The sequence below is a fragment of the Salmo salar genome, chromosome ssa14 (assembly GCF_905237065.1).
Source record: "Salmo salar chromosome ssa14, Ssal_v3.1, whole genome shotgun sequence".
Taxonomy (NCBI): Eukaryota; Metazoa; Chordata; class Actinopteri; order Salmoniformes; family Salmonidae; genus Salmo; species Salmo salar.
The window spans coordinates 43,682,986-43,699,419 of NC_059455.1; the positions used below are offsets into that span (position 1 = coordinate 43,682,986).

The 16,434-nt window shown below is 43.7% G+C and overlaps 1 protein-coding gene across 4 annotated transcripts in view; it reads right to left on the minus strand.

Moving 5' to 3' along the window:
* The window catches only part of LOC106569597 (ski-like protein), a 41,509-nt gene extending 25,392 nt beyond the window's left edge, over positions 1 to 16,117 (minus strand). For 3 of the 4 annotated variants that reach the window (XM_014141114.2, XM_014141115.2, XM_014141112.2), the window contains exons 1-2: positions 15,851 to 16,117; positions 11,703 to 13,062 (exon numbers count right to left, since the gene is read on the minus strand). In XM_014141114.2, the coding sequence (XP_013996589.2) occupies positions 11,703 to 12,869 (1,167 nt within the window). In that variant the 5' untranslated portion in view covers positions 12,870 to 13,062; positions 15,851 to 16,117. Of the gene's footprint in view, positions 1 to 11,702; positions 13,063 to 15,019; positions 15,267 to 15,850 lie in introns of those variants that run through there. The other variant, XM_045694439.1, reaches the window with a different exon arrangement.
* Positions 16,118 to 16,434: the final 317 nt, after the last annotated feature.

Consider the following 16,434-nt stretch of genomic DNA (forward strand, 5'->3'; position numbering starts at 1 on the left):
AAACGTTTGACCCAAGTTAAACAATTTAAAGGCAATGCTACCAAATACTAATCGAGTGTACGTAAACTTCTGACCCACTGGGACTGTAATGAAAGAAATAAAAGCTCAAATAAATTATTCTCACATTTCACATTCTTAAAATAAAGTGGTGATCCTAACTGACCTAAGACAGGGGATTTTTACTAGGATTAAATGTCAGGAATTGTGAAAAACTGAGTTTAAATGTATTTGGCTAAGGTGAACGTAAACTTCCGACTTCAACTGTAGATGGGTCCGACCACCATTGATCAAATAAGAACTGTCTTATAAATCAGGGTTCAGGGTTAATCAGGGTTATTTTAGATGACACCGAGCTATATCGTCACTGAAACAGATGTTTTGCTATGTTTTATGGGAAGAACATTGTATGCATCCATGAGCTAGCTAGCTTTTATTTTTTTATGACCAGCACTGTAGGTGCGCGAGACAACTTCACCAGCATCATAGCATACATATCGATGAATCGTTATGACATAAGAAATACGAGTGAGTGTAATAACTATGTAAAAATAAATATTAACGTGTTAACCTCTCTAGGGTCGGCGGGACGAAATCGTCCCACCTACTCAACAGCCAGTTGAATCCCGTGGCGCGTTATTCAAATACCTTAGAAATGCTATTACTTCAATTTCTCAAACATATGACTATTTTACACCATGTTAAAGACAAGACTCTCGTTAATCTAACAACACTGTCCGATTTCAAAAAGGCTTTACAACAAAAGCAAAACATTAGATTATGTCAGCAGAGTACCCAGCCAGAAATAATCAGACACCCATTTTTCAAGCTAGCATACAATGTCACATAAACCCAAACCACAGCTAAATGCAGCACTAACCTTTGATGATCTTCATTAGATGACAACCCTAGGACATTATGTTATACAATACATGCATGTTTTGTTCAATCAAGTTCATATTTATATCAAAAAACAGCTTTTTACATTAGCATGTGATGTTCAGAACTAGCATACCCCCCGCAAACTTCCGGTGAATTTACTAAATTACTCACGATAAACGTTCACAAAAAAACATAACAATTATTTTAAGAATTATAGATACAGAACTCCTCTATGCACTCGCTATGTCCGATTTTAAAATAGCTTTTCGGTGAAAGCACATTTTGCAATATTCTGAGTAGATAGCTCGCCATCACAGGCTAGCTATTTAGACACCCACCAAGTTTAGCACTCACCAAAATCAGATTTACTATAAGAAAAATGTTATTACCTTTGCTGTCTTCGTCAGAATGCACTCCCAGGACTTCTACTTCAATAACAAATGTTGGTTTGGTTCAAAATAATCCATAGTTATGTTCAAATATCCTCTGTTTTGTTCGTGCGTTCAAGACACTATCCGAATGGTAAAGAAGGGTGACGCGCACGATGCATTTCGTGACAAAAAAATTCTAAATATTCCATTACCGTACTTCGAAGCAAGTCAACCGCTGTTTAAAATCCATTTTTATGCCATTTTTCCCGTAAAAAAAGATAATATTCCGACCGGGAAAGCGTGTTTAGGTTCAAAGACGAAAGAAAATAAAAACATTGGGTCGACTCGTGCACGCGCCTCAGCCCATTGTCCTCTGATAGAGCACTTGCCAAAAGCGCTAATGTTTTTCAGCCAGTGGCTGGAATTACATCATTCAGCTTTTTCCCGCCTTCTGAGAGCCTATGGGAGCCGTAGGAAGTGTCACGTTACAGCAAAGATCCTCAGTCTTCAATAAACAGTCAAGAAGCTCAAGGAATGGTCAGAGAGGGCACTTCCTGTACAGAATCTTCTCAGGTTTTTGCCTGCCATATGAGTTCTGTAATACTCACAGACACCATTCAAACAGTTTTAGAAGCTTTAGGGTGTTTTCTATCCAAAGCCAATAATTATATGCATATTCTAGTTTCTGGGCAGTAGTAATAACCAGATTAAATCAGGTACGTTTTTTATCCGGCCGTGTAAATACTGCCCCCTACCCCCAACAGGTTAAATTATGTGACGTGCAGTCATATTCAGGTCCTGATTGGTCAACAAGCTTATTTGACACATCTTTTTTGACACGCAAAGACCCAAACGGCGTTCCATAGAAATCCTGGTTGAGAATGAAACGACTGAACAACGAAACAGCACAGCAAGTCAGTGAAAGAAATAGGTAGAGATGTTGTTTTACTGATAATGGGGACATATTTAAATGGCAACAAAATAACCTTTTGGTCAGTGTGGTGTGTGTGTGTGTAACCTTTATTTAACCAGGGAAGTCAGTTAAGAACAATTCTTATTTACAATGACGGCCTACCCCGGACAACGCTGGGCCAATTGTGCGCCGCCCTATGGGAATCCCAATCCGGGCGGATGTGATACAGCCTGGATTCAAACCTGGGACTGTAGTGACGCCTTCTGCACTGAGATGCAGTGCCTTAGACCGCTGCGTCCGTGTGTGTGTGTGTGTGTGTGTGTTTTAAGCATTCTAGTAGTTAAAAGGCCGCTAAAATGTTAAATATGGGCATCGTTTATTGGCAAGGAAAATATTGGATATCGTATAGGCCAAAAATGTCATGTCGGTGCATCACTAGTGGCTACACTAGGCACAATGAAGAGACCAGACCGGGGTTGTGTTCAGTAGAACTCATTGCAGCAAAACACTGAAGCGAAAATGCCAAAATTAGCATTTATTGGATAAGTTCAAGTAGCTACCTACTCCAATTGTCCACCATTTGGTACCTACTGAATACGACCAAGGGCCTTGACTCCTGAACACTCCAATAGGGATATGGAAACAGCAGCCGTTGGGGAAAACACACTTCCAGAAGCCTCACAGGCGCACACACCCTGACCAATGTGTTAGTTTAACCCTTACTTCTCGTCAGCCAGCCACTGTTTACACAGTGTCAATGTGCACATTGTAAACCAGTCCAAGGGTTTCCAGACACACACAAAGCTAAGCTCTCGCTGAAGGCATGTTCTCTTTCACTCCATAGGAAGGTACACGACTAAGGGCCTTGACTCCTCAACACTCCAATAAGGATATGGAAACAGCAGCTGTTGGGGAAAACAAACTTCCTGAAGTTCTTTCTAGGTCCTTCTAGGTCCTTCTCAAAAACCCATTGGAGGAGGTCAGAGGGGAGGGGTTGAGGAGACGTGAGAAGTACGCAATTGAGTAGGCTTGGGCGGTATAACGTAGTATTTGGAAAAAGTCAGTGGACCGTTTTTCCCCAATAGTGTCAAAACTATTTCTTATTTTTTTTATAAATTTGAATCTGTAGTAAATACCTAGTCAACTTGTGCAATACGTTGAGATAGAGAACATTGCGTTCATTTTATCGGTCACATTATGTAACTTACGGTAGTCCACAGTCACGTGGTGTTTGTTTACAAGCTAACAACGACAAGAGACCGGAGCCTTGTGTCAAGCACAGTAGTGCAGCATGCGCCAGGTGACCTAATTACAGTTTGCAATTCACAACTACCAGCTAGATATCTTATAACTATTAAATTAACTGTCTAAAAATGTTCTGAACACTCTGCTGTTGTGCATTTGGTTTGCTAATGTATTAGCTAGTTAACCACTTAGCTAGATGGCTAGCTTATTCCAAAATCAAGCATGTGCCTAGTAACAGTATAATTCCCTCCTGGATCAAGAACCTTGCCAGCTAATATTAGTTTTGTGCGTGCAGAAAACTGAGTAGGGTTTGAGTTACTTGTATACATACTTTAGGTCAGAAACTGTACAAAACGTTCGCAATGCGGTCGTTAGCATTTAGGTTAGTGTTGTCTATCAGGATTCCTTAATACTTGTTAGCATTTTGGTAAGGGACTTTACGCTTTGAAAATTAGTACTTTTTAAATAAATACTGCAGTCAACTTGTGCACTATGTAATAAAGCATATTGCGTTCATCATTTTGCCAGGCAGGTAATTTTTTTATTATGAAGCTTAACGGTACTAGTTTCCCAAAACAGCAGTTAAATGTTATTGGTCACATACACGTTTAGCAGATGTTGCGGGTGTAGCGAAATACTTGTGTTCCTAGCTCCAACAGCAGAGTAATATCCAACACTACACAAATCTAAAAGTAAAATAATGGAATCAAGAAATATTAGGATGAGCAATGGTCGGAGTCCGGAGTGTGTGAGAAATACTTTTGTATGTGGACTCCCCTACAAATTAGTGGATTTGGCTATTTCAGCCACAGCGACAGGTGTATACATTTTTTTTGCACACAGCCATGCAATCTCCATAGACAAACACTGGCAATAGAATGGCCTTACAGAAGAGCTCACTGACTTTCAACGTGGCACCGTAATAGGATGCTACTGTTCTAACAAGTCAGTTTGTCTAATTTCTGCCCTGCTAGAGCTGCCCCGCTCAACTGTAAGTGCTGTTATTGTGAAGTGGAATTGTCTAGGAGCAACAACGTCTCAGCCACAAAGTGTTAGGCCACACAAGCTCACAGAATGGGGCCGCCGAGTGCTAAAGCGCGTAGCATGTAAAAATCTCTCCTCGGTTGCCACATTCACTACAGAGTTCCAAACTGCCTCTGGAAGTAACATCAGGACAAGAACTGTTTGTCGGGAGCTTCATGAAATGGGTTTCCATGGCTGAGCAGCCGCACACAAGCCTAAGATCACCATGCGCTAAGCCAAGCGTCGGCTGGAGCGGTGTAAAGCTAGTCGCCATTGGACTCTGGAGCAGTGGAAATGCGTTACGTTTGGGGGAAAAAATGTGCCCCTTCTGTGCACTAGCGGTAATAATGTATATCCCGGGATGGCACAGGCATGGAATGAAGGTATGGAAATCTGGATATAGCTCAACCCTACAATTCAGTCTCTCCCCCCTCTCGCTATCCAACTTCCAGCAGGATGTGGAAACAGTGAGTCAGTCAACGTGGTAGATCAGCAGGTGGCTGGGTTGTTTCCCAAAATTGCACCATATTCCCTAAAGTGCACTACTTTTGACCAGGGCTCTGTGGAGCTCTCGGTCTAAAGTTGTGCACTGTATAGGAAATAGGGTGCCATTTGTGAGGCAGTCCCAGTCTGGAGGATGAATGCTAGCAGCTAGGGACCAGCCCTACAGTCTGTCCACTTCTCTCTCTCACTCACACACGAGGGGAGGGTTAGATATTGGAAGGGAATCCCAGTGCAGGGAGACTTTTCACACACTCCTATGTCCGTTCTAGTGGGGGGGGGGGGGGCGATAACGTCACCCTCGAGCAGACAGTCACCTGCTTCCTCTACAACAGAACATTTACAGGAATCTGCTCTGTGCCCTTTCAGAACGGCCCAGGTTCATGTTACAGCGGACCGTGGATGCGCGTGTACCACAACACACAGTGTAGTACAGACGTTGTAAAGTAGTCAACATTAAAATTCCACCAAATCAGAAGACAGACAAAGCTAGAAAAACAAGTTCAACCAACAAAGACAGTTATATTTTTTCTCTAAAGAACAGTTCCCCCCCTCCAGGCAGAAGACAGAACAGTTCCCCCCTCCAGGCAGAAACAATCTAGGAGAAGAAGAAATCCCCCCCTCCAGGCAGAAGACAGAACAGTTCCCCCCTCCCCCTCCAGGCAGAAGACAGAACAGTTCCCCCCCTCCCCCTCCAGGCAGAAGACAGAACAGTCCCCCCACAAGCAGAGGGCAAAAAAGAACCTTCACCTGAAACTGTATCTGTCACACACATGAGGGCCTCTGATGAGTGAGACACACAGGGATGTCACTAACCTCCAGTTATTTGCAGCTCATTACACAGAGACAGTAGGGTCTCACACACCTTAAGGTGTATCAAGTGTCCTGCTGAAGGTGTGTATTAGTCTGCTCTGCAGTGGAGATGTGTCTGTGAGTGAGTGGCCCCCAGGTCTGTCCGTCTGATAGGATTCATGGTATTTTGCCTGTAAAATATTGGGCTGTGTTTATGACCCCCTTAAAAAACAAGCCCATTTTTACCACACTCTGGCCTGTATACGTGTTTTATACCTCCCGTGTGCATTCCGGCTTGCCGGGTACAACTGGTAGTAGTAGTTTGCAGATGTGGGTGGGCATCTATTTTAATAAATCCATTGAATAAACCCCATTAAAAAAGAACTCCATTGGTCCGACAAACAAACTATCCAGTCAGCGGCAGTCCTGTGGGCGAAAACAGCTCGTTGATGACAGAGGTCGAAGGAGAATGGCAAGAATCATGCAAGGTAACAGACGGGCCACAAACAGACATAACGGCTCAGAATTCTGAACACCAATGTTGTACTATCTTGGAACACACAACTTGTCGGTCCTTGCCACGGATTGGCTATTGCAGCAAACGATCACACCGGGTTCCACTCCTATCAGCTAAGAAGCGGCTCCAGTGGGCACGCAAACACCACCAATGGACAATTGAGGAGTGGAACAACATTGCCCGGTCTGACGAATCCCGGTTCCTGTTGCGTCATGCTGATGGCAGTCAGGATTTGGAGTAAGCAACACGAGTCCATGACCACATCCTGCCTGGTGTCAACGGTACAGTCTGGTGGTGTAATGGTGTGGGGAATGTTTTCCTGGCACACGTTTGGTCCCTTGAATTGATTCATGTTTCCATGTCCCAAAGAATTCAGGCTGTTCTGGATGCAAAAGGGGGTCCGACCTGGTACTTGATGGGTGTATCTAATAAACTGTCCGCTTAGTATATTTATAGTAAGAATATAACAGAATAAAATACAAAGAATATTTTTCCCACAGAACTTGTGTCACGGGAACATGTGGAACTGCTGTCAAATAAAAAGTTATTTTGAAACAGAGCCCAAGCCTATGGTTTTTTGACACACAATGCATCTCTTTCCTACACTCACTGCACTTTGATAGGGAGCAGGCGTAGTGTTTCTTACATTGAGTGTATTTTCATCTTGATACTGATAGAAAATAATTGCAATCCTATTTTCAAAAGCATGCAAGTCTCGTGTTCATATTTCACAACCTCAGTGGGCTTTTGGAGTTGCCTTTACGCGACCAAGAAAATAATAATAGTCTACACTTGATTTAGGTTACATTATTGCATGCTAAATGTTTCTGAACAGACCTTGATGAGCAAATATATTAGATGAGCTATACCACCCCCCAGACTTATCTACCCAGCCAGAAACTAAATTAACCTATTCAGTGAAACAAACAAAAATCACATTGAGACAAGTCAGCGAAGTTACAGGCTTTTGGTTGAGAGTAGGCCTTTAAGTGAAGAGCAAAATAACCCACTTGTTAAACTACGTAACATGGCAACATGTTCTAATAAAAGGAACCAACAAAACACGACGATCATGAACATTGCTTTATCTTGGCCAGGTCGCAGTTGTAAATGAGAACTTGTTCTCAACTAGCCTACCTAGTTAAATAAAAGGTGAAATAAAAATATATATATATTTAAAAATCAAATCACCTCAGCTGACATTTCCCAAGCCTAACCGTAGTCAATGCCTCGCCTGGTTCACAAACTATTTCTCAGATAAGAGTTCAGTGTGTCAAATCGGATGGCTTGTTGTCCGGACCTCTGGCAGTCTCTATGGGGGAGCCACAGGGTTTAACTCTCGGGCCAACTCTTTTCTCTGTATATATCAATGATGTCGCTCTTGCTGCTGGTGATTCTCTGATCCACCTCTACGCAGACGACACCATTCTATATACATCTGGCCCTTCTTTCTATGCTCTTAAAAGCTAGTAAAACTAAATGCATGCTCGTCAACCGATCGCTGCCCGCACCCGCCCGCCCACTAATCTGGACGGTTCTGACCTATAATATGTGGACAACTACAAATACTTAGGTGTCTGGTTAGACTGTAAACTCTCCTTCCAGACTCACATTAAGCATCTCCAATCCAAAATTATATCTAGAATTGGCTTCCTATTTCGCAACAAAGCCTCCTTCACTCATGCTGCTAAACATACCCTCGTAAAACTGACTATCCTACCAATCCTTGACTTTGGCGATGTCATTTACAAAATAGCCTCCAACACTCTACTCAGCAAATTGGATGTAGTCTATCACAGTGCCATCCGTTTTGTCAATAAAGCACCATATACTACCCACCACTGCGACCTGTATGCTCACGTTGGCTGGCCCTCGCTACATATTCGTCACCAAACTCACTGGCTCCAGGTCATCAATAAGTCTTTGCTAGGTAAAGCCCCACCTTATCTCAGCTCACTGGTCACCAGAGCAACACCCACCCATAGCATGCGCTCCAGCAGGTATATTTCACTGGTCAACCCCAAAGCCAACACCTGCTTTGGCCACCTTTCCTTCCAGTTCTTTGCTGCCAATGACTGGAACGAATTGCAAAAAAAAAATAATCACTGAAGCTGGAGTCTTATATCTCCCTCTAACGTTAAGCTGCTCTGACAGCTGATGCTTACCGATCACTGTACCTGTACACAGCCCATCTGTAAATAGCCCAGCCAACCAACTACCTACCTCATCCCCATATTTGTTTTTCTGCTCTTTTGCACACCAGTATTTTCTACTTGCACATCCATCACTGCAGTGTAAATTGTAATTACTTTGCCACTATTGGCCTATTTATTACCTTACCTCCTTACTTCATTTTGTACACACTGTATACAGATTTTCTATTGTGTTATTGACTGTACGTTTGTTTATCCCATGTGCAACTCGGTGTTGTTTTTGTCACACTTCTTTGCTTTATCTTGGCCAGGTCGCAGTTGTAAATGAGAACTTGTTCTCAACTGGCCTACTTGGTTAAATAAAGGTGAAATAAATACAATTATTTTAAAAATATGCAAACGGATATTCGGTGAAAAAAAATAATAAAAAAGTCTGATATAGATTGATTTATCAAGACTAGTCCCAACACTTTTCTTAAGCAGACCGATGGCGCTGTCCAAATGAAAACGGTGCTGAAATTATCATCTAGTTGACCACACGCAGGTATAGGCTATTGCTTCAAATTTATTACATACGAGTGGATGACCTTAGGAGTTTCAGTAAGAAACAATTTGATACATACCTTCAAATTAGCTAACTTTATTCCAATATTTTCTTCATATCAGTGATATTTATTTCCACAGTAATTCTTAAAAATGGATCCATCCAGTTGTGATTAAGAAAACAATGCATGCTTAGTGGTGGGCTATGTGAAGAGAGAAGTGATATGTCTCGCAAAGTCTACAATTGGCAGGAAGATGGTTAACTGGCACTGCCTAGCAACCATTAAGAGTTTAAGAGGGCAGCGCGTGCCAATGCCGCCTCAGCATTAAGGCTATGTTTCATACTAAGCTGTAGGCAGAACTTTACCGAAATTATTACCAGGTCGTTGGGCAGGGGGGGAAAAAAAGAAAAAGAAAAGTGTTGGCTTTGATACCGGCAATACCTTTTAGATAGAAAGAAAAGGGAGAAAAAGTTGGTGGTATGGTCAAGTTGACGGAAAAACATCTTCGTATGAAAGAGATGAGTGTCTCAGACGAACACAGTGGACCAAGCCAAAGTGCGAGAGGAAGGAGGGAGGAATGTGGTTTGGGCGCTAGACTAGACACCAGACGGTATTTCCGGCACACACACACACAAATTGAAACATACGGGAGAGGCTGGGCCCCTCTTCCTCCCTCTCTTTCTGCCAGACAAACACAGCAGACAGGGAGTGCCAAATGACTGTACAGCAAGCAGTGTTCTCACACCTGCACAGCACACACACTAGAAATACACTATAAAAACGCTTTGAGTCCATAGTCTCGTTTAACCGATAACCTGCCAGGCTGCATTGAATTCAAATCAGCCTACCTGGAAAACACCAGTTTAAAATCAGGGTCATCTAACTAGTCAACTCTCCCTTAGTGAGCCATCATTAAATCGACAAGGCAAAAAACTAAGCCTACGTCCCAAACTAGACCCTATTCCCTATATAGTACATAATTCGTTTTACCAGAGCCCTATAAAATAGTGCGCTATATAGAAAATAGGGTACCATTTGTGACGTACCCTAATAGTCCAGTTTGATCAAGAAGAGAGGTCCTGTCATGAGACATAGCGATGAACCAGTCAACAGAGGAGAAACCATCTAGAGCTTTGTTTTCAGCTGGAGTCAGCCATTTTAATGGGTCCTGCTGGCCATTTCTATGGGTCCTGCTGGCCTGCTCTCTCACACTGTCCATTTTAAATGTTTTTTTTTCACAATGACAAAGAAAAAAACATTTAAATATTTTTTTTATAACTCTGCTCTGTAGAATCCTGTTTGGTTCTGGTCTTCAGTGAAAAGCACTGGTGGTGAAGGTGATGCAACTTGGGCATTCGCCCATGTATGGGCTTGGGTTGCCAGTTACTGTACACTCCAGTGGTACGAATAAAGATCAAAGGCCAGTTTCCCAGAAACATCTTCAGCCTAGTACTTGACTAAGGCATTCAATTAAGATTCTCCATTTAAATTGTATTTTATAACCATCAACAAATTGAATGACTTAAAAATAACTTTGGCATGCTTAAAAAGGTCATTTAAAGAGGGGAGGGGTGAATGTAATGAATCTAAACTGTCCCCAATATCTTGCCCAGAGGTCTGAGTGAGCGAGGGAGAGTCCACTACACCAGTCAGTGCTCTTGCCTATTGTCTAGTGATGGTTCTAGTGACCTCCAGCTGACCCGAAGGACAAATGATACTCTTCCCCTGTGTGTGACACACACACACACACACACACACTGCAGTGACCCAGAGCGGGAGAGACCAGCTGGTCAGCAGTTAGCCTGTCCGCCCCCGCTCTGATCTACTACACCATCTCGACTTACCCCCCACATTAGTGGGTTGCCAGTGTTTCCACGTAGATGTCAGCGCTAGTGTTGTTGTGTTTCCACGTAGATGTCAGCGCTAGTGTTGTTGTGTTTCCACGTAGATGTCAGCGCTAGTGTTGTTGTGTTTCCACGTAGATGTCAGCGCTAGTGTTGTTGTGTTTCCACGTAGATGTCAGCGCTAGTGTTGTTGTGTTTCCACGTAGATGTCAGCGCTTGTGTTGTTGTGTTTCCACGTAGATGTCAGCGCTTGTGTTGTTGTGTTTCCACCAGGAATGTGACACTAAAGGCTTGGGGCGAGCACAATCAACAACAGCACATGCTACATGTGTGTTTGACCAATAAAACTTGATTTGATTTCAAGACAGTTGCTTTGTGAGAAAGCGCTTAAGTTCAGTTAGCCCTTGTTATGTAAATTTACATTTATGTCATTTAGCAGACACTCTTATCCAAAGCGATTTACAGGAGCAATTAGAGTTACGTGCCATGCTCAAGAGCACAGACCGATTTTTCACCTAGTCTGCTCGGGGATTTCAAACCAGCAACCTTTCGGTTACTGGCCCAACACTCTTAACCGCTAGGCTACCTGCCATTCCAGCTGAAAAGTACCCAGGGCCCAAGTTTGGCCCAAGGTCAGAGCAGATCCGCCAGAGCCATGGCCCAGTGAGACATGAGGGGTTGGTCCGCATAGATGGAAACAGAAAAGTCTGAGTATTTTGGGTAAAACACAATAGGGTAAAATCTTCAATGAAAACTCACCATACAGGCAGCAGGAGGAATGTCACCTGTCCCCTATGTATCGTCTTACACACAGCAAGAGCTGGTTTCTTTAGACTCTACCAACGACAGTGCAACCACACTAAAAGTCTAACGCAAACTTATCTGTTGAGAAACACAATAAGAAGTCATTCTTACTTACTTTGTCGCTGGTTCGGTTGTAGTGGAACTTGTCCTTCATGTCCTCCAACAGCTGTTTGAGATGCGGCTCCTCTGCCGTTCCCAGGTACTTCCTCCCCAGCTGCAGGTAGCACGGCCATTTGGCCGAGTCAAAGCCCCAGTGACAGGTCCTCTTGTCCGGCGACTTGTGAGAGTGCATCACAAACTTCTGCGGAGAGAAGAGCAGCTGGCATTCCACGCACTGAATACAGGGCGACTCGGGCTTGGCGTAGAATTGGGGAACGAACAGACCCTGGCATTTCCCCAGACACTGGTGCTCCACCTGGAAGCTGGCCTCAGTCTCCTTGAGGAGCTCCTGGCCGGGTAGCTTAGTGATGGGTTCGGAGGGGAGCACAGCCCCCGGGCGGAGCAGGGCGTTACAGAGGCGTTGGGCGTCAGTTAAGGTGATGAGGCCGCAGGACGGAGCATTGAAGGGTAAAATACCCAGCACCTTGAGTATGTGGAGCTGTTCCCCGTCGCAGCGCGAGCAGTACACATAGAGCTCGTCGCACACCGAATTGATCTGCTGCAAGGAGAAGTGGCGGAGAACTGAGTTCAGCACCTGGGGGAGGCAGAGGCGCTTCTCCCCGCCGACGGCAAAGCACGAGATGGATTCTCCCTCGAGAAGGGAGTGGCTGAGTTCCGTGGAGCTGTCACTGGGCACCAGCAGGGGTATACCTCCCAGCACAGGAGGGGAGGGTAGAGGTGCCATGCCAGGATAGGAATCAGGGCCGGGGGAGGAGGATGCTTCGTGGCCAGAGCGGGCTGAGAAGGCTGCTGGGCCCCCCAGAGAGCGCGCGCTGCTGAGAGTGAAGGCTGCCAGCGTGTGTTTCAGCCCAGGGCTCAGGTCTAAAGCTTTCGCTCCACATACCTGGAACTCCCCCCTACTGTCCATCTCTATTGATCTAGTCATGCCTGGATCCACCTCCCGGTCCTGGGTCTGCTCCTCCCCAGCCTCCCTCTTTACCTTGGGGGTCCAGGGCAAGGGGGGCAGAGGGTCCAGGCTTCGGCGCTTCAGGTTCATCTCAGCCATCAGCCTCTTCTTAATGGGCACGTCTTCTATTCTCTCACGGTACAGCTGCTTCATGTTGCCCTTGAACGAGGTCAGGTCTTTGAATGGGGTTTTCAGACTCGTCTGAGTACTGGCCATGTCAGAGTTAGAGCTACGGATGAGTCTTTCCACGACCACCTTCGTTGGATCTATTCGTCCCCCGTTGAGTAGTCTATGTAGGTTTTGTTAGTATCTTTTCAAATGTTCCACATCTGCTGGTGTTCAGAAAGGTACATGGTGGAGACTGCAGTGTTTCTGTTCAGATTGTTGCGTCTAAGTCTCTGTCTGCTTCCTGTAGGGGATGGGAAAGGTTCAGGAGTTAACACAAACCAAGAGAGGAAACGAGGGGGGGGGCTTTATTCTCCCCCCCGTCGGTAAAACTAACTATATTAAAATGTATTCCATGTGTAAAAGGAATTGTCAAAGACTCTAGCCACGCAAGTCATAGACAGTCCGAGAAGCTATCTGGTAGCAGAGAGAACAATCTGCATTGACCCTAACTTGACTCATCACATGCGCTCCTGCTACTGTTAATTATCTATCCTGTTGCCTTGTCACTTTACCCCTACCCAAATGTACATATCTACTTCAATTATCTTGTACCCCTGCACATCAGCTGGGTACTGGTAGCCCGTGTATATAGCCAAGTTTCTTTACTCATGGTGTATTTAATTAATAGGCGTTTTACTTTTATCTCTGCATTGTTGGGAAAGTCCGTAAGTAAGCTTTTCACTGTTAGACTACACATGTTGTTTACAAAGCATGTGACGAAAAACATTTTATTTGAGACTAATTACAACCGATTATGAAATTAAAATGTTTGGGGGGGTTGCAAAAAAATGTATGTATATATTTAAGGTGTATTTTCTGGGGTGGGGGCTATCCTGTTTGAGGGTTGAGTGGCTCAACAGACCAATTGGGGGCCAAAAGGCAATTAGCATACCCATACCTCACCACCCAAACATCTCCCCATTCAGCCCTTTTCATTGAACCCCATGGGGCAATTCACATCCCAAGTTTTCACCCAATGGCAGTAAAATCACCATTCCATTGCCAACAGAAAGTGCTAGTTTTGTCAAGTTAAACCAACCAGGTAGCAAGACAACAAACAACTAGTATATAGCTTGTCTCTCTGGCCCTCTCTAGGTCTCTAAATACTGTCACAAAAAGTTCACACCTGGTACAGCCTAGGAACAATTTTCCCTGTTAAAATTACTCAAGACATTTAAATACTTTTTTATGAAAACTCAGTTATTGCCGTAGCCCTCATTTGCTGGCTTTTTATGCGATTTAAACTTGAACTTGTCCAATGTGTCAGACTAGAGGGACTGTTGCTATCAACTGGATCACTGAGAATGCGTTCCGAAAAATCTGAGGCGGGGCTTAGTGAAGGGTCAATACGTTACGTTACTGAAACGCAGTGTGACATTCAATGGATGTGGAACATGGTATTTTCCCTACACCGCAGAACCTAGCTGCATTTAAAGCTCACAACTCCGACTATAATAAAACGGTGTATACCTAAACGACTGTTGTATTAACAGTAAATACAGTACACTGTTAACTACTGTAATCCAACATTAGGAAAATATATCTACAGCATTTCAGTGGAAACAGTCAACATTCGGCGACAACATGACAAGCAGCCTCCCATATAACTAGCCACAATCACATTGAGTGCTTGTGTGACCAATCTCATCCATGTAAAAAAAAAAAATGACTCAAAGACAAACATATAGGGCAAAAATATATAAATACTGCATTTAGGCAGTCGAATGTCTTTAACGGTGCATATTCAGTAGCCGTGTGCTGACGACAGTACAGCATTCTACCAGCCGCACCACTGACTGACATCCATGCAGTAACTACAGTATGTACAGATCTGTCCACCAAAGGAAGCAACTATCGGGGTACAAAACGCGGGGCTGCAGACCAGGTGGTTGTAGTTATTGTTAAAAATCCCATTCTCTAGTATGGCTCCGCGTCATAATTAAATGCAATAATACCGAATGCTTCACCAATGCAATGGAGAACAGGTTCAAGGCGAGCTTCACCACCCTTGATTCATTCACGCGTTGCCTACCAACCAAAACGGAAATGTTTCCACGCAATACAAATAACATAGTTGTATAGTTATTTTTTTTAACAGGGTTGTTAATATTGATATTCAAAATACGTCAATTTTCTCCTGAAAAAAACAATAAAATTAAATTAAAAAAAATGGACGTTGAGATTGGAGGGTCCCTTACCCTGTTTTTTTCTCCATCTCACACAGTATCCCCTTCGTAGCTAGCAAGGACAACGCGCACAGCTCCATTCATTCCTTTCCTCTCCAAACTCCCTTTCTCCCCCTCGTCTACAAACTGTACTTCACCTCCTCTGGCTCGCCACGGTCATGGCACTGGTATGTAGACAGCACTGATAATGACATTCACTGGCTAGGCTGCTGTCTGCTACGAGACTGTCTAACACCGACCTACAATTAATTACCAACTAACGTTAACGTCGTTAGCTAGCTGAACGTAGAACAACATTCCGGGCTTAGCTAACGTTAGCAACACATTTAGCCAACACGTCTGAATACAAAAAAATGTGCTAGCAAGGTAAAGCCAAGGCTGTGGTGTATTTTACACCAACGAACCACAACAAATAAGTATTTCGGAATATAAAACTGATACAATAGCGAATAGTCTGGGTTAATTAAATGTTGAGGGGGTAATTACGGCAACATATGAGGACTGTGCAAGAGAAAACACAAAACCAATTCGATAACTCGAATTAACATTGTTTTCGCTCAACTTTAACTACAAAAAAATGTATATTGAAGCCAGTTGGGCAAACGGGGATTGAAGTTAGCTTAGCATGGCCACTGAATACACATCCAACCGCAACGCTGTGTGAAGCCAAAGCCAGCTAGCCTAGGCTAGCTAACCTTTACTAGCGACCGCTTGTTAAAGCCTCAAATCATAGCTCCATTTCGGGAAAAAAAACGTCAAATAATCAAAAATGAAAACGTGATAAATTACATATTTACAATCAAGCTAAAAACAACGTACAGAAACCCGTTTAAAAATACTTGCCTGAATGAGGTCGTTTCGGCTTCTCTTCCTTCGGTTCTACCGACCATCAACAAGCTACAGTTAGAAACCACTACTGCTCGAGCCACACAACGTCACAACACTACCTAATGACGATGATACGTCACCCAGACTCCAATTGGGCATTTCACGGAAACTGTGCGGGGGTGTCTGTCTGTCTGGTCTGTCTGTCTGTCTGTCTGTCTGGCAGTCTGTCTGTCTGTCTCGCTGTCTGTCTGTCTCGCTGTCTGTCTGTCTGTCTGTCTGTCTGTCTGTCTGTCAGTCTGTCTCGCAGTCTGTCTTGGTTTGTGTAGCACATCTGCAGTACTAAGTGAGTGTGTGAGAGAGAGAGAGAGAGAGAGAGCCTCACCAACCATATAACCCGGTCATATAACGATTTGTTTGGATTCCCATTCGTTCTGTTCTTGATGTCCTTGAGTCTAGTATATTTAGGTTACATATTAACTAAGGTTTATACTCTGTAAATGGCCCACTGTTAAGAATGTTTTACTTAAAACAATTATCTTATTATTAAATTATTTAAAACAATTATCAACATACACAGGCATATCTATACTATACCATAT